Here is a 21,266-nt window from a genome sequence, read left to right on the forward strand (position 1 = left end):
GATATTACTTTAGTCATCAGATTTATTATGTCATTGTATTTATTTATTATTGATATTGCTCATTGGTCGCAGAAGTATGCAAATGCAGGTTATCACTCTGGTTCAGCCTTTATTTATTACAAATATCAGTTATCAGCTAAGAAATGAGCTGAACGTGTACATCCATCGATTCGAAGGAATTTCATGCGATTTTCATGCGACATGAAAAAAAAAATCGCAATGTCGCTCGAAAGGCGAAGCACCGATAGCGACAGCAAATTGATAGATAGCTGTACGAAGTGAGGATAGTAGTTTTATCGGCCGTATAAACTTGGAAACATTCGATTACTAACTAAATAAGGAATGATAGAATATGTAAGCGTGACTCAACGAGGACGTAGAAAGAAACAGACACACACAGAGAGACAGCGCTGTCTTTGTGTGTCTGCTTCTTTCTACGTCCTTGTTCAGTCGCGCTTACACATTATATCATGGATTCAAGCCAACTAGCCCGCCAACGTGTTTCAATAAATTAACCAGCACGGTGTCACGCGTTCACAGTTAAACATGAACGCATCTCGCTCGATGAGCGCGGAAACACGCTGTCAAAATTCTGGAGTGAAGAATCGCGGCTGCAGCACGCCAATCGACCTTCATGCATTTATCGCTTCAACACGAACGAAACATTGAAAGCACAGCGCATACGAAGCTACTGGCACTACGCGCACTCTGCAAACATCGCAGATCGCTTTGAAGATGAGGCCCGCGTGGGTGCGCACTAGGGCCACATCGCAGATTGCTTTCAAGACACACGAGCGCCGGTAACGCGTCCCTATTAATGCCCCTAAATAAAGGTAGCGCCATCCTTTGAAGGTTGCCGCCGTCCTCCGCCCCTGCGCTTTCCGTCGACGCTCGGCCATCCTATTCGCCGAACGTCGTCACGCGCATTTTTTCCTGCTTGTTTTTGCTTCCGCCGGCATAGCAGTGGCAAACATTGCGAGCGGCGTATGCAGACGCAATGAGGGGCTTTATGCAGACGCCCCGTTTCGCGCCTCCTTTGTTCTTTAGTAGCGCAGTAGCGTGTTCGCGATGCCGTCTTGTTCTGCCGTCGGATGCAGCACACGTGAAACTGACGGCAAGCGACTCTTCCGGATTCCATCTGCGAAGCGATATGCGGCACGGGGGAAGGTCCGCAGCTTCAAAGAATCAGCCGGGCTGATTTCAGGCCAGCGCAGTGGTCCCGGTTGTGTGAGCTAAGCGAGCTTTTCTTCGCTCATCACTAATCTCATGTGCTGCCACTGCTATGCGCATTCGTTAGTTTTTCGCTCTCTTACGTGCCGCATGTTCGCACTGCGTTTATTTGCGACTTTTGTGGCCGATTTCAATCAGGTCTTCTTCAAAAGCACGTGCTTTTTGTTGACTCAGTCATACATTCCATCGCGTTGTTTGGCCTCAGTGTATGCCAACAGCACCTTTTGAGTGTATCGCCGCACGTAACGAAGCGGTGACGGTGCGGTGACGATAAGGTGCAAGCGATCTGCGATGCTCAAAAAAGAGTGCCGACTGCTGATAGAGGTTCGCGCTTTATGTTCTCATTAGCGTTGCAGAGAGACGCGCGGGTCCGTGTCTTGAAAAGTGATCTACGAAACTGGCTGAGTGCGGCGTTGCTGATACGCAGCTGAAGCGCTGTGTTCTCGCCGCTTCGATGGCGCTGAAACGAGAGATGCAGCACGAATAAGTAGAGCCAGCTGAGCTAACCAAGCGCAGCGACATTCAGACGGCCTCTCTTGATGTTTCGGCAGCCAGTCACGATATAGCGCAAAATAATTCCGATCAAAATACCACCTCAAAAGTGCGAGCGACACGTAGCGACAGCGTTTCATTCAGAGAGCGTCTCCTTGTTAGGCTCCGCGTAGGGGGAGCAAACGTCGGCGCTGGAGTAAAACCCCTTAAACTTCGTAAAGTAGCCACACTCTCCTCTTCCATCTTCACTCCTCCTCATTTTTCCTCTCTTTCGCGCTCCCTCCTCGACCGTGGCGCCGCCTACACCTCTCGAGGGTAGCAACGGCGCCAACATGCGCTCCTCGCCATTCCGTAGACGCTTCTCGAGCGAAAATGGCGCTGAAGCACGGCGTGAGGGCCCACGTGATGCTATTAGGCCAATAGCGACGCGGCGTCGGCTTCGGCCTGAGCGTGCGAGGAGGAGGCGGCATTCTTCAAAGCGTGCCACTACTCTACGAAGTTTAAGGGGTTTTACGCAGGAGGAGGAGAGAGATGGCGCTACCTTTGTCCCTACGGCGTTCGCCAAGGGCATCTACTACAGCGTCCGCGATTCACGTGACCAACGCCGTAGGAGATGCCGTGGCTGTCTCCACTCTGTACGGAGGGGCGGGTGAGGAGGACATCGAGGCACCCTAGCAGTCACCGGAGAATAACGTCCCTCTTTCCTAGCCTGACCCCCTGTCTCGCGCGTGGCAGGAGAAGGCACGCATCCGGACAGCATTCCTCACTCGCGCACGCGAGACTGAACCGCGTTCTCCGGCTCACCTTCACACGCATTCATTCATACGGAACCTCACGGTGACGACGACGGCGACGGCAGAAATTCGCGTGGAGCGTCCATGTAGTTGCTATCGCAATAAAAATCACTGGGTTGGGTGGAAAATTGAACCAGTTCTTAACGTGTCTTCATGTTGAGCGCCAAACCACTATTTCACTTCCACCTCCTACTTGGATACGACGTTAAAAGCTAGAAAATGAGCTGAATGTGTCCATCCTCGACTGTGCACATAACCCAGGGTCGCGCACAACATGTAATCCCGGCACCAGGTACTACGCAGAACAATGCGTAGTAGGAAGGAAAGGAAATGTGCACGGTGGATCTGTCGCAAGAAATTATTATACACAAATACTTCGCGACGGCTCTTGCTATCACTGAAGTATACTGCCACGGAAAAAGAAGGCGGTTTATATAAAAAACGGAGGATGGAGAGCCGTAGCTGGGGCCTTTGCATCGACTGACCGAGGTCGAAAAGGCAGGAGCCAGAAAGATAGCAGCTCAGGAGTAGATACATGCTCTCTGAAAACGTGAAGTGGGAAAGGGTTCAGCAACTCGTAAAGAAGTAGATCGGGAAGAGAAAACAGCCACGAGAATCTATTTTAAAGAGCCCCTCACCAGGTCTGGCCATATTGAAGTGACTAGCGCGGAGCATACAATGCACGATAACGATCGTGTCTACAAAGTATTACATCGCTGCGTGGTGTGGAAAGATATGAAATTTCAAACCGAACGCTGTTTGCCCCTCTCCTCGCGACCGCCGCGCTCCAAGCAGGAGGGTGACGTACACGTGCTAGTGCGCCTTACGTACACATGTTCGTGCTGTGACGTCGCTCGTGGTGACGCCTCACTTCGAGAATTATTTAAGGCAACGTCTGTTATTTGTGTAATATGTCACTTGAATAGACGAATAATATCACTTAGAGAAATAATAATGTCACTTAGAGAAATAATAAAACACACAAGCTGAATGTCTGCCTATTTGTGTTTTACTTCGCAGCGCAGAAAGAGAGATCTACTTTCGTTTCGTCTGCTTGTGCCCACGTCATGCAATCGCCCCTGCAGACACCGAAACTATGTCACTTTCTACTGTGTCCCAGCGCGCAATCATGCTCTGTGATCTGCTTGTGTCTGCCTAAGTATTCGTGTAGCACTGACTTGTATCGCTAGTCAGGTGTCCGCCTGCACCACGCGCAAACTCGTGCGCTGTGCAAAACGAGACGATCACATCAGCTCGCCGTTAGCGGAAGTGCGCCGCAAAGCAAAAAAGCGAGGAGAAAAACAAAAAGAGAAGGCGGGGCCCATGACGTATGCGTCACGCGATCCAACTCCGGTATGGGAGAACGCAGGGAAGGTATTTCGATCGCAGGGATTAGGCGGGGAAAGTGGAGAGAGCGTCGACGTTTGTGGTGAAGCTCGCCTCCTGAAATCATGAGTTCACGGCACTAAAATATTTCTATCTTGGCCATTAATGAGCCGAGATTGAAATTAATGAGCCGATTGAACAAATTTTGCTGTTAAACACTCCCTAGAGGACACGTAACAACTTTCAGCGTATAACCGAAGTTTGATGTGTGGCCTGGTGAGAGGCCCTTTAACATTGGTGCTCGTAGTAATTGAGTTGAGGGAATCAAGGAATCACGTAAGTCTACAACACTATTTTTTTTTCCTGAGATAAGTGAGATGCATCGAGATACTTACGTCTGACGAGCAGCTCGGTGTCAGTGCGGTCTTCACCCACGCTGTTGTTGGCCAAGCAAGTGTAGCGACCCTGGTCCGACTCCCTGACAGCGCGGAGGAGCAATGCACCCGGAAGATGCAGCGAGCCCGACCGCACGGGCATCAGTGTGCCACGTGGTGAGCGCCGAAACCAGCGGGTGGTGGGTGCCGGGTGACCGCGGGCGAGGCACGGCATCTCGGCGTCCTCGCCCAGTGCGGCCTCGACGGACGCCTGGCCCTTCAGGATCCGCGGTGCCAGCTTGCCGTTGGGCTCTGCAAGCATTACATTGCGAGCAGACGACAATCATCAAATTCTTTCCTCTGCGGCGGTAGGCGATCAGCGGCTATTTCCAGAAAACGTTCCGCAGAACCTGGTTATTACTGCGAGTGCTTGAAACGAGCGTCTTATGTGGCTGCTGAAGTGCGATGTGAGACACGTACGACGGCATCGGTATTTGCATATGAGCAAGAGGGAAAGAATTGAAGCGGCTGGTTGGTTATTCATTCTGCGACTTCTGTTTTGCTATTGCTTGGTGGGACGTGTTTGGCTTATTTCAAACCACAATGCCACAGTAGACTAGACACTCTCAGTTCACGTCCCCTTGTTGATCTCGTAGACGACTGCCTTTAGCTCGCTGTACTTTGAGCCTTCACAGGGCGAGCGTTCATAAAACTTAACACTTATATAAGTCGGCTAAAGTTTCAAGAATGCTTCAAGCAACAAGAATCCTCTATTTGACCCTTAACTCCATGTTGTCGTAAGTGGAGTGTCACTATTCTCTATAATGTATCGTGGGTGTAGTCCATACCCGCTATATCTAAGCGAATCGGTTCGCGCAATTGGCACCTAATTAAGCAGAACAATAGTGGATTAAAGTAGCAGTGTCTGTTCAAATCCCGTCCACCTGATCCAGACAATCCTTACCTTTCATGAGACGCAGCAAGGATGATTGAGAAAAACGAGCAAACGCAGAATATAATAAACGGACACGTGATATTGCAAAGAGCTATCTGTGGATTCGCAAATTCACGGTACACGCCTTTAAGGCATTTCATAGACACACCATTAACATAGCGGACAAACTTAAGTCGCACAAGATACACTAAAGAAGATAATGCTCACTGTTAACTAAGAAAGAAACGAGTGCAGCCTTAAATAATTACAGCAGAATTATCTTAACTGAAGCATTGCGGTCTTAAACAGGGACCTGCAGATAGGAAATAAGTCGCCCAAGAATAACGATAGGCTCTTTGAGCGATCGCGATTGCACCATAACAAAGCGGCCAAATTTTTCTCATGAAATCAACATTCTGATGCTGCAAGGCTGCAATTTAGTTCTCTGGACCTATCGAGCCCAGCTACATCTTCATCTAGGAAGCAACAATTACAGCGTGCATGCCTCCAACCTCACAATGCCCATCTGTTCACACAACGCCGGCCGATTGCGTGTCTCTAACGGAAACACTATCTGTACGACTGCATAATGTACGAAGACGAGAGGTTTGCCCTTCGGACAGTTTAAGGACACTTGCACGACAGGCTTTTCACAAAAGAGACGATCCTTGGACTATGACCTCATGTGTCTGCGATGTGCGAAGCCACAAAAGCGCTGCTACGTTTCTTGAGATGCAGAAGCCTGGGTAAATATAACGTAAAACCATATAAATCTGTTAGCATTTCATTTCCGTTGTTAGCCTGCCGCGATTGGTCAAACATTTTCGGACTATACCCACTTCTGTCTATCGCACCTCGTCACGAAAACCGTAAGCTGTCCATTTGAAAATGAGAAGATGGCTGCCAACTGGTAATGCTGGCACTGATTACACGCAGCTGCCAGCGGAAATAGATTTCCTATTCTATAAAAAAAAATTTCTTTGCACTATGGCGTTGTCGAGCCGTTTCGACACGCGTACGACATAGCTCTGCCAGCACTTTTTCACTGAGGATTCGTTTTGGCGGCATTTGTCATGCCCAGTCACCCACTGCCGGGATTGCCGACGCGCCACTGCAAGCTAAGCCAGGAGGTGCGAACCAATCGTAGACGCCGACACTACTCTACTCCCCCATTTGTCTACTTTCACTGTGCTAGTTCGGTCCCAATGAAACCCTCTCGTCAACCAACTAGGCAAGGTAAACCGGTCATGGTAGGCATAGCTAGTCGCTTTTAAACGAAACAAATGTCAGCTCCCATGAACGAGGACAGCGTCTGATTGGGCTCATCAAAAAAACGTTATGAGCCAGCACCCATGCTTGCGTTGGTGTTTAGATAAACTTGAAGTCGGGTGATTGGAATAAAATCAGAATGAAATGACTTTACGTTGCCAATGGGGTGAGTGCCATGCCCACATGGAGTCTCCGCAACACCACATTGTTGTGAACACTGCATACGATGCTATAATCGGCGTGTATAATGTGCTATACGTCTGAGACCTGCTGCCAGGGCCCACCCGAGGGCTAGCATTAACAGGTTAAAGAGCAACGGTGCAAGCACCGTTGCACCGTTGCAAGCACAAAAGGGGTCGCTGCGAGCATCGACCCCTGTGGCACTCGCCTCTTTGTGTTGGAGCTGCCGGTTGCATGTCTCGCCACACGAATGGCAAACGTCCATTGAGCTAGGAAGCACTTTTCGGAATTACAGACGCGCTCGGGTAGTCGAACGCAACGCATAACGTCAAGTATTGCCATGTGGGTAAATTCATCGTACGCCTTGCGCGCATCCATGGCTGATATTGTTCGGACCCGGCGCGTCTAATCGCCTGACAAAATCATGCTAAAGAGCTGCAAGTCCATCTTCTGTGGACAGGTGCGGACGAAATCCAATTTGTGCATGATGGTACCATTTTAATTGTTCACACCACAAGGTTATTCGCGTATCAAGCATGTTCTCGCATTAATTTGCAGACAGTGGCAGTTAAGGCAGTAGGGCGAACATTTCGGAAATTAGTAGGGTCTTTTACTGGCTTGGGTATAGGTATAACATTAGCGTGTGCCCAAAATGCTGGTATGTCGACTTCAGTAATGTGATTCAAGCAAACGTAAAATACGGGCACATTGCGAATGTCGGGCACCTTTGTAAAAACGTACGCGCGTGAGAAATTACTTCCACGGTAATCTTCCGCTCTACGAGTTTCTTACAAGTGGTGAATTTGCATTATATAGATACAAGTGCGCTGCTCGAGCGTATGAGAGGCTGCTCCAGATACAAGACGGCAATTCACGGTAAGCAAACTTCACGGAGCATGTGCAGACATGACGGAGTTTAAATCGATGTGTTGTCCCTTTAAAAGGGTCCTTTGTACGACTGTAGGCAGTACACCATTATGCCCAGCTTGAGCCGATGTGTGCTCCATATACCTACTTACTTTGCGGGACTAGAGGCAATGCCACATAAGCCTGAGATAAAGCCTATGTGTTGTCCATCTAGCAGGGTATACTTTGCAAGACTATTGACAATGGCGCGTTGTTGATGTGACCATGTCAAATGAAGACGGGAGACAAACACGAGAGGCGATTAGCGAGCACGTCCTTCGCGATTACGTCCACGTATTCGACAATCGACCTGAAGAGTCAGGCATGGTGGTCCGACGAGCCGGATTTGGCACAATTCGCCGCTTCGTCGTTGGCAGGGTCCTGTTTGATACGCGAGCACACATAGCAGGTGCACAAACAGTGCACCGTGATGATAATCAGAGCCAGACGCATCGTGACCGGCGAAACATATCGATTTGTTTATTCTCTGCAGGCATTTGTGGCTGCAGCTCAGAATTTCCTAAGTGAGCAGTAGCGGCCCGATTACATCTGAAAATCATAGAAGCCTACGGCACGACAAAACCGAGATCTTCATTGTGCTAGCCCGCCATAAGTTTTGCTAAGAGACTGAAAAAAGATAGCGTTTCCGTCGGTAAATCCTTCACCGCGTTGCATATTCGGTGCTCACTTATTATATATAGCAGTCTGTTGACTGTAGCGTGCTCTTCTTATTTTTATTTTCTATCTATTGAGTGAAGCTTGTATGCGCATTCCTCCATCGCAAGAAGAAAAGCTGTTGTTAATGATGATAATGCCATCATCATCATTCAGTGCCATGCTTTTTTGTTCTCGTGAACTGTTTTTGTACATGCGTATTTTACCCGCTCTCGTCTTTTAACATGTCTGTTAGCTCATGAATACAAGAACCTTTATTTTTATTATCATGGAACCCTGGGCTTACATGGTTTATACGAACACGCCACCCTAACTTCCTGCTTTCATTGCTTATTATTTGACACATATTTTCTTTCACCGCCGTCCAGTAGCAAACAAAATAATTTAATTTATTGGCCTCTTTACCTTATTTCTTTTTTAGGATTTCTCCCTCTCTCGTACTATAGTCCGATCTCCCTTGTTAGTATCTCTCGGTACTCTATTAATTAGCGAGATTGCAACCCACACAACAAAGGTCCTTGCTGATGTTTTGTTTTGTCCATTAAACACAGTACAATATAAAACCAACGAGAATGAAAACACCGTCCCTATAGACCGAAGTATCGAGCTGGTGCCCATGGCTGCATGAGACAGATACAGCAAGTCGTTTCCACGTCTTGCATGTGCCACGAACGGTTCAGTATGCGGCGGTGTGTTCTAGTATACACGCAGTAGTTTTGGTGTCAGTCTTGTCAGCTCCAAGCACCAGTGTTTCTTACAAAATCTTGAAGCAAGCTTAGCTAAGCACAAGATACTACTAGTAAGCGTAAGAACACGTCGATTTCAGGCGTACCCAACACAAAACATTTTCGTTTCAGCAATGGCAGCAGAAAAGTTGCGCAATATGTTTGGAAAACTATGGGTCTCAGCGTACCTTTTTTTTGTTGTTGTTGCTGTGATAAAGCTCATCGCGTCGCATCTCTAGAGAGGCCCGTTGTAGGTACACAGCAAGCGCTCCTCTGTTCAATGTTTTGTTACTTTAGTATGATCAATATGTGCATAAAGGGGCTGTTGGCAACGGGTACCATCTTCCTTCGAAGATATGTAACATCCCGGTTCTATTTGAGTGAAAGGCGCCCGCGCACGCATATAAAACAAGCAGGATGATTTTCCAAAAATAAGCGTTGAAACAGTAAGAAGCCAGCCCAGAGTTCATGAAAATTCATTAGTTTCGGGAATTCACAAGAATGAGTGTGAATTTGATATAATCTTTCATATAACGTTGATTGATCCTATCAAATTAGTCAGTACGGCGCACAATTAGACTAGAATTGCTTGCTTGATGTTATGACAAATATTCGTAACTGGAGATGACGGCCGACACAGGGTTATATTTGCATATCTTCCACAAGAATGAGTGTGAATTTGATATAATCTTTCATATAACGTTGATTGATCCTATCAAATTAGTTAGTACGGCGCACAATTAGACTAGAATTGCATGATTGATGTTATGACAAATATTCGTAACTGGAGATGACGGCCGACACAGGGTTATATTTGCATATCTTCCCTTCGAACGAAAGCACTCGAAGATAAAAACCTACTGAAAATCCGAACTGAGGTAGCCGGCACATTAAGAGCAGCTCCGTGAAAAAAAAATTAAACCATGAGTACAGATATAGCAGTCGCGCAAGCAAATATAGAACATCGAGCACGCAAAGAAAGTCAAGCCAGAAAACTTCACTCGAAAAGAAACCGGTGCTTCCACGATAGCGCCTTCATTTAGCGCATGAGTTCCTTATTCCGCACTAGGCGTTCAATATCCCTGAGACGTGCAACTTTTGCTAATTAACAGGCAGACGACTACCATGTTTAACATGCAGCGTGGCACGCTGTTCACTGCAGGGCCTTAAGGCCTAACCGCTGAGCAATATTTATGACGTTCCGCTGGTAATCCTAACGCTGTCCTCTTTACATTGAGAGCTTGATCATTATTCAGAGATCGCTCCTCTAATGCAGAGTATAATATATGGCGCACAAATAAATGAACGACTTTCGCTTCGTTACCCATAATTCCCTGCTTCCCCTTCAAGGCAAGGGAAGCCCGTTATAGGCTGCTATTATAGGAACATGTAAATGTTGCTCTGAGCACGAATTAGCGTGCTCGTTAAGGATGGCCCCCGCAGCCGCATTGCACCCAGTTATGTAGTTTCTCTAAACGTTACTGAGCCACAGTGTTATCCAATTTAACCACGTTGATTGCGGGGAAGAAGTGCGTGTGTTTTGAGGTATAAGGACCTTTCTTTCCAGGAACTTACGGCTGTTTAAGATGCATTATAGATCCTTTGCGCCGACTCAATTCCCTTTTCAATGGAGAAATGCGTGCGCAAAGAGTGAAATGTGTTCTCGACATTCCTGCAACGGCAGCGAAAAAAGCGAATTTGACCGCAGCGCAGGGAAACCTGCAAAAGGAGACAAAGGACAATCCCGGGATCTTCCGGCTGCTCTGCGATATAATTGGTAGGAAATAGTCATCCCTTATGCTCGTTTCTGAATAAAGTGGTGAAACGATGGCCGTATTCTACGAACCTTTACTAAAGTTGTCTGGCAGTGACCGTGTTGTCAACTCCGAGACCTTCTGGTTTACACATCTGATAGCTCCGACAAATCGCCTGCACCGCATACATCTTCCCATGTTCTGGCCACGCATGCGGGCTTTCCATCGCGCAGATTATGCATTCTTTTGAGCGTCAAGCACGTCTGGCGCACACGCAAGTTATCGTTCCGCCGTCGTTGACATGCCCAACGTCGCAGAACCTGTACTTAACACTCGTTCACGCTTGTCCAGAAGCGCACAAGCCTCCACGCGTGGCGATCCCACACAGCTCGTTAGATTTACAATACATTATCACTCAGGCATGTTATCATGCTGAAGCCATGGTAACTCAGCGCTGCCAACTGTGTGCCCCAAACACTACCCAAGTTGTTCGAATACACATCGCTCAAGCGAATTCAGAACAGCTGTTGGTAACTTGCGGTCACATTTTCCACCGTGAAGCTTTCGTTGCGAAGCCTCCGGGTATTTCCTGACCATGGCTGTTACTGCTTTCTCGCCGAATAGCTAACATTTAGAAAGAAAGGTATCCAATCCACGTTGTGAAGGTGGTTGGACAGTGAAGCTGTAAACGACAACTAAAACGATTATCCATTGTGACGCAGCACAAAATTATTCACGTGCACTTTACCAAATTATTACCCTAAGACGTTTCAATGGCTTGCAGCGCTACTTCGTGCACCTACAAAGAGTCGACTAGAGAGAAGAGAAATGCACTTAACCACACTGTCGTCTCGCCTGGTGTGCAGGCTGCTCTTCAAGAGTCCTCACTATGCGTGGCCTTCCCATAGCATTGTCACAACACAAATCAGTTTCTAGGCGGGTTTGCTTTCACATACGCAAGTATAGTTACTTCAGTCCCTGCTTCGTACGCTACAGTTGCCACCTTCCGGCAACTGCAGGTTATGCGACCGTAATCTTAACCAGGAAACGCTTGCGGAGGACGCTATACGTGGAGGCAAGCTTTCTGGTTCTTTTGTTTTCTTTCCCCCGCACGGAGGCGCCGCCACTGTCGCGAACATGAGGTGGCGAGCGCCATCTGCTGGTGCTGCAAAGAACCCAGCAGCGCAGGTGGCGGGCTTACGGAGTGTTTGCTCACGGAGACGACAAACCCGTTGGGCGGCAGAGCTATACAGCTTCACTGTAAAAAGATTGCGTACGTGCCCGGTGGTGGGATCGGAGCTCAGACCCTCAGCACGACAGTCAAATACACTGACTACTAGGCCGCAATCGCACGTTTCGTTCTATCGTGCCAACTCTAACTAGCTCTTTCAGATGATCACCGCGTGTGTCACATTTAGGAGCATGTATGTGCAAAAGTGGGCATGCATTTGCATGGGCGCGCCAGTTTCTTTTATGCCAAATACGATGGAATAAAAATGACATTTGTGAATTTATCGCATTTGATTAACCGTTTCACGAAAACTTCGCTTCACATAGATTCCAAGATGTCCGTTGGATCTGCATTTTATGTGTAGAGTATTTAGAGTGCGTATCAGAGCCCGGGGAATTCTGGCATTACTCCTTGTTCGACAAACTCGTGGGGTCTTTCTGTAAATTATATCTACCACAACTGAGCCACTAGACAAATACTTGTCGATATTCGTTTATAGAGCGTGTAGAGATTTTAATAATACAAGTGGCTAGTCTATAAGAAAGCAAAATGTTCTATGAGAAGTTGTTTAACAATTTAGATGCTGTTCAACTTAAATTAAAGAGACCATGAATACACTCGCTTTGGAGCTACGTTAGTTGCTTCATATCGACTACTGGGACTACTCAGGAGGCTCTATAGACAGGAACTGCATTTGTAGACGACAAGGAGCTTCCAGGAAATTATTATGTATTTGTGGTGTGAGAATATAATTCAGGCATTGGTTTGAAAAAGCGAAACTGGAGAAACTTGTATAATATAGTAAAGTATGATTTTGCATCTCTGTTGATAGGCATAAGTTTTTCATCACGGGTTTTCAGCCATTGTGCAAGTATTTGGCAAGCCACTCGCACATAACGATATCTAGCGATAAAGTGAATCTGTACAATAAAAGAAAGTGCAGTGAACAAGCGTTTTCTGCAAATGCAAAATTTGTGCAATGCGAGCAAACACAACGCAGAAATGAAAAGTTCGGCATTATCGCACCGACCTCTTGATACCTATTTTAGAGTGTTGAGGGCATGGTCTGGCGATAGATAACGGAGAGCCATGTTTGCTTTCCTTTGTGGCCGGAAACTTCAACTATCGTTTGCGAACCCTAATGAACCTATCGAACACACCTTTAAAATGTTGCCACTTGATAGCTGCTTATGTTAGACAGATGCGCATGCAGCGTCTGTATACAGCAATAAATGCGCTGAGGTTTTTTGAATTTTATTGCTCTGCAATAGATATAGGAAGTGCCTCCATGGTGCCTCCATAGTAATCATTTTAAAGAAGTGAACAGTGCACGCGGAATAAACGTACCACATGTAGTTCCGGGAAACAAGTAAAGAAAGCGCCTTTTATAATGTAAGAGCAAACTTTTAGACACGCGGCCGAATATATTTGCTGTTTTTGCAAAATGCAACACCATTGCTGGTATAATGCAGCATTCTATTGCAACGCTATTCTTTCTTCCGCTTCGCCAGTGGTCCTAGTTGTGATCCATCTATATGTTAACACCTACATCGGCAAGTCGGGAGCGGTGGATGATAAGAATAGAATAGAATCGAGTGAAAGGAATTCTTATATTAAACCGATCACTTTTTTTGTTGTTGATGGTGTCGTTGTTTTACGTTATTCGTAACTAGTGCTCTTATGATCGGTCGAATATGAAAGTTATTAAAAGCAACTTCGTAGAACAGCAGAGCTAGACGCATTATATGAACTTTGGAACTAGACTGCTGCGCAAGAGGGGGTTACGCTTCCGCGCGCCTGATTTGGTTCTTTTCCTGGAAGTTCAAACACAAATGACAGCGATGCTGTCATTGCAGAAAACTTCAGTGTTTAGCTTTACGACACTTGAGCTGGTGTATGTACATTATTGCGAAAAAGAAAGAAAGAAAAACGATGTGTCGTATACACTTTGCAAACCGCAAGCCGCAGAACCTACATTCGAAGTTCTTTGCAATATATCGGTTGGTTTCTGTTACTCTGACAAAGCGCGCAAAAGACTTGATTTCGTGATGGCTTCAGTCTACGGCGCTTTCCTCGGCACAAGAACAGTCCGCAGCTGGCGGCGCGAGATGCAGTCGGGGTTGTCTTTCCAAATATGATGCAATCACATCAGCGTCACTATAATTTGAGTACGCAGCCGCTACTGGTCTCGCAGGCAGCCTCTCCGGCACAAAAAGTCGCAATATGGCGGTTTTCTGCATCATATGAAGATATCCAACGTCGCGGGACTGTTTTGCAAGCTATTGTGAAACGCATATTATAAGAACTGAGAAATGACCTCACTCCTGCCGTGTACTTATTATAGGGTTTTCGAAGTTAAACTATCAACAACTTCGATAAAAGGACTACGCATATGATGCTCGCACAGGCACGTTGGGGGAGAAAATATTCGCGAGCAATTAGGTCCCTCGATCCATAATTTAAAAAATATGTTTAATTAACTGTTTTTATGTTGTAAGTAATGCATGGGTTTGTATTAGGTGCTCAAATAAAATCTCATGCGAAGACAATTGCACTTTATTCATTACCGCTAAAGTGCTTGAGTGCTGAGGCGGTAATAAATAAATTGGCGCTCAATACGCTAATTTGGAATTACGACGCGGGAATCCCGATATCAAGCGAAACTCCTTGAGCAACGCAGCTAATTGCGCAAGAAATTGGGAAGCTCACGTTGTTTTTGCCAGCCGAGAGCAGGAAGGCTACTTTTATCAGTTCTGCACAGGCTTTAGATTGGCGTGCAATGCGGAATCAGGTGCGTCACATCGGGTCTTTTTTTTGTGTGTGTCGCCGCTCCAAGCTCTGAATACGATTTAGCGTACTAGATGCCTATTTTAATGATGAATGTCTTGGAGCACATATGCTCTAGAAGTATCCAGCAAACTGAAACTTTCTTCGAATTTGATTGACGTCAAGTACCTATGATAATTATATGTCATAATAGCCATATTTAAAAAAGAAATAAAAAGAACCTTCGTAATTATGTTTTGATTTACGCTATCATCACCAGTAGCAGCCTATCTTTACGTTCACTGCAGGACGAAGGCCTCTCCCAGCAACCTCCAATTTCCTCTGGCTTGCGCTAGCTGATTTAAACTTGCATCTGCAAATTTGCTAATTTCATCGCCCCACCTAGTTTTCTGCCATCCTTCACTGCGCTTCCCTTCCCTTGGCACCCATTATGTTACTCTAACGGAACACCGGTTATCTGCCCTACGTATTCCATGGCCTGCACAGCTCCATTTTTAACAGTGGATATCCTTAGCCTAGAAAACCCGCCGTGGTTGCTCAGTGGCTGTGGTGTTAGGCTGTTGAGCACGAGGTCGCGGGATCGAATCCCGGCCATGGCGGCAGCATTTCGATGGGGGCGAAATGCGAAAGCACCCGTGTACTTAGATTTAGCTGCACGTTAAAGAACCCCAGATGGTCAACATTCCCGAAGTTCCCCACTACGGCGTGCCTCATAATCAGAAAGTGGTTTTGGCACGTAAAACACCATATATTATTATTATTATTATTATTATTATTAGCCTAGAAAGTGTAAGGGTAGTGTTGAAGATTAATTTTCCGATGACAAAGGTAATATTCAATAGCCAGGCCGAACAACAAGAATTCAAGATTGGCAGTCAACCTTCGCCGTCCGGCGTCCGGTGTAGCGCAGGGGGAATGTTAATGGCACAAACCCACTATGGGGAATAGGCCACAGGAGGTGGGGAGGAGAGGGGTATAGGAGCAGGTGTTTCGCCGGCACGGGCCCTTTCGCCCCATGGATTGCGTTCGGCGCGAGCGGCAGCGGGAGCTCAGACGAGGGTGGCAGCGCCGACGTGGCGCAAATCCCGAGCCTCGACAGCAAGAAGCGCAAGCAAAGCGCCAGCGGAGGGAAGCCGCTACAGCCGAGGCTCGAGAGCAGGAAGCGCAAGCCAAGCGCCGGTGGAGGCAAGCGAACCCCCAACTTCGAGAGCAGGAGACCGAGCAGAGACGTCGACGCAGAGAGATTCCTCCCACGGAGGGTGCCGACGGACGGTTAGAGAGAGACTTCCTCGACCGTGAGTACGTTCACAGATGCAAGGTGTGTGATAGGCTGCCGTTTGATTAGAACCTCGCGCAACTGAAGAGTTTGTTCAATGCGGAACCGAATCTCGGCTCTAGCAAAACGACGAGAACGAGACAAAAGACTTTCATGAAAATCGCGCCAAACACGAGTTCGAACTTGAGAAAACGATCAGCAGCTTCGCTGTTTTGACAGCTTTCATTGCGTGGAATTGGCTTTACTTTTTCCTCCTAATGTCAACTAGAATATCGGCACCCCCAGTTTGCTCTCTGATCCACCTCGTTCTTTTTTTTGTTTGTTAAATATACGCTTAATATTTTTTGTTTGATTGCATCGTTGTCCGGTCCTTAACTTCTTCCCGAGCCTCTTTGTTAGCCTTCAAGTTTCTGCTCTGTATATTAGTACCAATAGAATGCAACAGTTGTATACTTTTCTTTTCAATAATAGGGCTAAGCTGCGGGTGAATGTTTCGTAATGCCTGCCGTATGCGCTCAAACCTATCTTTATTTTCCCCGAAATTTATTTCTCGTGATCAAGCTCCCCTGTGAGTAATGCACTAAGATAAACGTACTCTTGCACAGACTCTAGAAGCTGACTGCCAATCTTGAAATCTTATTGTTTGGCCAGGCTATCGAATATTAACTTTGCCTTCTGCAGAATAATCTTCAATACTACTCTTACATTTTCTAGGCTACGGTTATCAATAATTTGTTGCAGTTTGTCCCCAGCGTCACTGCACAGCACAATGTCATCTGCAAACTGAAGGTTATTGAGATATTCGCTACTGATCCTCACTCCAAATGATTTGCAGTCTAATAGCTCCAATATTTTTTCTAAGCATGCAGTGAATAACATTGAAGACGTTGTGTCTCATTGCCTGAACACTTTCTTGATAAGCGCTTTTCCACTTTTGCTGTGGAGAAATAAGGTAGCTGTGGAGCCTACCTGTAAATAGATATTTGCTAATATGTTCACGTATGCTTACGTCTTTACGGAAGCCTCCATGACTGCTGGTATTTCTACTGAATCAAATGCTTTTTCATAATCTATGAAATCTATATAGAGAGGTTGATTATACTCCGCAGCTTTCCCAATTGCCTGATTGATGACATGGGTGTGATCCTTTGTAGAATACCCATTCCCAAAACCAGCCTGATATATTCGTTGGTTGAATTCAAGGTTGCTCTGATTCTTATGAAGATTATTTTGGTTAATATTTCGCGGAATTTTGGAAGCAAATCAATCAGCCTATAATTATTTCGCTCTTTAACGTCCTTTCTTATGGATTAGTATAACGTTTGTATTCTGCTAACCCTCTCGTGCACTTTAAGTCGCGAGGCATTGCATATAAAGGATAGCGAGCTATTCAGGTAATATAATCCTTCCATGTTTGATTAATCACTGGTTGCACATGGCACTTCTGTATTCTGTTCGTCAGCCACACCCAGGAATTGTTGACATTGCCCCTGCGGCTATTTGTCGAACTTCACCTAAAACACGCTGGCGGCCTAGTTGGTTAGAATATATGATTAAATGTGTAAGCACGTCTGAACTAGGACATGGAAATAGAGAGACATAGCTGTGTCTCTTTATTTCTATCTCCTCTATTTCTATTTCTATGTCCTGTCTCCGTGTGTCTGTTTCTTTCTACGTCGTCGCTCCGTGGCGCTTACACATTCTATCACGAACTTCACCGCATTGCAGCAGCATAACTCAATGCGATGGGCTACATTTCTTAAAATGATGTTTTCCAAAAGGCCCCTCGAATTTCAACAGCTTGCATGTAGCAACGGCGAGAGAGTACGCCCTTCAAATCGCATGCATCCTTGCGGCGCTTAATCGCAACTTTCCTGCTGCGTTATAGCAGTGTATTAACCTTTAGCGAAATTCTGCTCTAACGCAGCAAAGAGGTCACAAATAAGTGCCGTAAATACGCATGTTAACAAACGGGTGTCCCCTCTCGACAAACCTAGCTGAAAGTTGTCGAAATTCGTGCGGGCTTCTGAAATATTGTATTTTTTAAAATGATGCCTTTTGAATTACGTTCAAGCACTGTGGCGAAGTTTGGCAGACAGCCGAAGTGGAATGTCCAAATTTATGGAGAAGAGGGAGGAGGACATTACTTCCTATCAAACTTGCATGGCTGCTCTGGCTACTATAGAGGTCAATATAGTCAACAAAATTACTGATGACATTACCCTACTTTTTGTTCGCTGCATACATCTTGCTCTTTCCTATGCCAACTTTCTCACAGATGTGTAGCTGCCCCCATTTTTTACTGCTTCCTCAATCTCCCCGACGTTGTTATTTGGAATAGAGTTGGACACTTTCATGATTTGTCGTTTCGTTATTAGGTCCTTCGTTAATCTGCAGTGTAACCAACCAGACTCTTGACTGGTTAACCTCGCTACCTTCATTATATATATATATATATATATATATATATATATATATATATATATATATATATATATATATATATATATATATATATATATATATATATATATTACCTACCTGCTGCTTTGGTGATTTGCCTCCCACTTCAATTGCTGCTTCTGAAATTATTCTAGTTACTGTTTCATTCATTACTTCTATGCTATTTTCTTCTTCCTGTTCTAAAACTACACATTTATTGGCGAGGACCAGCCTGGATTCATTCGCTTTTGCCCTGATTGGCCTGTTTGGCGTTTACTAATTAGGCTACTCCTCCGTCCAAATTTAGAGCAATCCTAGACCTTACTGACTATGATCACTGCCTTCTACATTACCTAACACTTCAACATACTGCACGATGCTCGGGTTGGCACAGTGTATGAAATCTCTTTCATTTCATGCTTCCCCGTTAAGGATTTCTCAGGTTCACTTCGACCCTCCGTGGTTGTTGTGCTTAGTGGCTTTGACGTTGCGCTGCTAACCACGAGATCGCAGGATCAAATCCCTGAAACGGCGGCCGCATTAGGACGGGGGAAAAATGAAGAAAGCTTATGTTCCGTGCATTCGGTGCACGTGACGTTAATGAACGGTGACGTTAATGAGCGTCACGTAGTTAAAATTAACGAGAAGCCCCCCACTGCGGCGTGCCTCATAATGAGATCGTGGTTTCCGCACGTGAAACCGCAGAATTCAGTTTAAACATTACAGATTCACTCCCTGTCATAGCGCTTCGGGAAGAAGTTCCGGAGTCAATTTTTTTCCTACGAAATCTAGAGCCAAAAGCCAATGGCTCCTAAAGCCATTCCTAAAGCCATTCCTAAAGCCAATGTCGTAATTTCGAATTGCCTCTTTCAAGTCTCCTTTTGCTCCATTTTCGCATTGAATTCTCGCGTGGCCACGATTTACTGAGTGTGCGCTGTTGTCATGCTAATTCAAGTTCCTCATAGAACATTCCTATTTATTCGTGATTATGAGTGGATGTTTGAGCGTAGGCGCTTAGTAGGTTTATTCTATGCCCCCTATTTAGTTTTATTACGACGACTACTACCCTTTCAATAACTCTGCATAATTATTCAGTGTTGCTCGCTATGTCTTTATGAATCAGAAATCCTACCCCGTATTCTGCCTTATCAGGAAGACCTCTCTAGCAGAGGACACGACCATTAGTAAGCGCTGTATAAGCCTTACCAATTCTTCTAGCTTGAATAAGGCCAATGATATCATAAGTAATGTCTGACAATTCCTCGAAGAGCCCTTCTAAGCTAGCCTCACGAGAGTGGGTTCATCTGTTAATAGTTGCCAGGTTCAGTTTTGAGTGGCGACCTGCAGGGACGCTATACTTGTCCACAAAAAATTGTGTTCTTCAAAGCGAGTAAACTACCTGCACAAGTAGCATTTGTGTAGCTCGCGTATCCTTTTTAACAAAATTAGTGATAATTTAATTTTCAAAGCCATGATACGCCTTTAGCACCGTAAAGCTTAATTTGTATACGTCGAAAGGGAAAGTATGCCCGAATATGAATATACTAGTTTTAGGATTAATATAATAAAAAAGTTTAGAATGTCGCCTTTAATTGTTGTACTGTTTCGTTTTCTCAAGTTTTTACTTGGTCTGCCTTGATGCAGTATGTATAATGCCACGACAATTTTCTTTTTCTGAATAAGCCCGGGGGCCTTGTTTCTGAGGACACACCGCGGGTGTTACGTTCCCTGACAGATTACGCAGCAGTACAACCTTTTATATTTGAAGCAGGTGTTGGGTAATTATAGACTCCTTTACGCTGAGCACAGTTGCCATCTTGAGACATAACAATATACAGCTTGATTTCGCATTTTATTTCTTCCTATTGTTTTTTATGCTTTATAACAGATAGTAGAGTGCACTTATCATGACCAAATATACACACACAAAAAAAATAGCCATTGTCCAGAAAATCCATTAGCGCAGCTTAAGCGCCGAAAGAAAAATGTGTTTGCGAAAGAGTGTTAACATGTTGCGCATGTTGAGGCTGCCCTACTTTTTCTTTTTTCTGTTCGAAGAGCCTCTTTAAAGAAATCTGGAGAGGCTTCGTTCCTTTAGCGTGCACAAAGCGCACGTTTCGTGGCCCTAAAGAAAAAAAACAAAAGCTGCAAGTTTTTTTTTTTTTTTTGGAAGAACATGGAAGGAGATTGGCTTTCACTGCTAAAAGCTGCACTTAGTGCGCGTTCAATTACCCAGCTATGAAATGTCCGGAAGGCCACTTAGGCTTTAACAAACTGCCGCAAGAAAGCTCGGGCAAGTAGGGGACCAGACCCGGCGTTGCACGGAGGACCCTACAGGAGAAACTTGTTTCGCAAGACGAAGGGTGAGTGATTGCCGCCTCGTCAATGTTCGCGAATTTTCCCGTTTGATGCTTAATCACGTTAGGCGCAGCGTAGGCTGCATGCTTAGCCATTGTAGACACCCAGCCGTTCTCAGAACAATCTTTGTTGGGCCCTCGGCGGGATTGTCATCCTAGTTTTCAGGACATGCACGCCCAGATTTGGCAAATTGGTAATGTCATTGTGATTCCGCGCCACTTCCCTTCATGCTGGCCGTAGGACGGCATACTTAATGCCTACATTTTTTTTTTCGTTTGGCCAATCGCAGAGCGAAGTTCGTTGGTCGAAAGACGGATCTCAGACTTTTTTCTGCCTGCTATCTAAGAAAGTAAATGTCTTCTGTTTCTAGACCCATCGTCAGCGTTGTAAACAGCCTTTCGGGTTCTATTAACAAGAAAGCTTTTTTGAATCGCAGTGAAATAATGTGCCTTAAAGTAGACAAGCTTGGCCCATCGTGAAAGCATTATGGTTGGCATTCTATACCGGCATCCT

At 45.7% G+C, this 21,266-nt stretch overlaps 1 protein-coding gene across 1 annotated transcript in view; it reads right to left on the minus strand.

Annotated features, from left to right (window-relative positions):
• LOC135919174 (cell adhesion molecule Dscam1-like) overlaps positions 1-21,266 on the minus strand; it is a 283,407-nt gene that overhangs the window by 145,572 nt on the left and 116,569 nt on the right. Inside the window, 1 exon segment of the mRNA XM_070536458.1 lies at positions 4,238-4,528. Coding sequence (XP_070392559.1) covers positions 4,238-4,451 — 214 coding nt within the window. The 5' untranslated portion in view covers positions 4,452-4,528.

The sequence above is a fragment of the Dermacentor albipictus genome, chromosome 3 (assembly GCF_038994185.2).
Source record: "Dermacentor albipictus isolate Rhodes 1998 colony chromosome 3, USDA_Dalb.pri_finalv2, whole genome shotgun sequence".
Taxonomy (NCBI): domain Eukaryota; kingdom Metazoa; phylum Arthropoda; class Arachnida; order Ixodida; family Ixodidae; genus Dermacentor; species Dermacentor albipictus.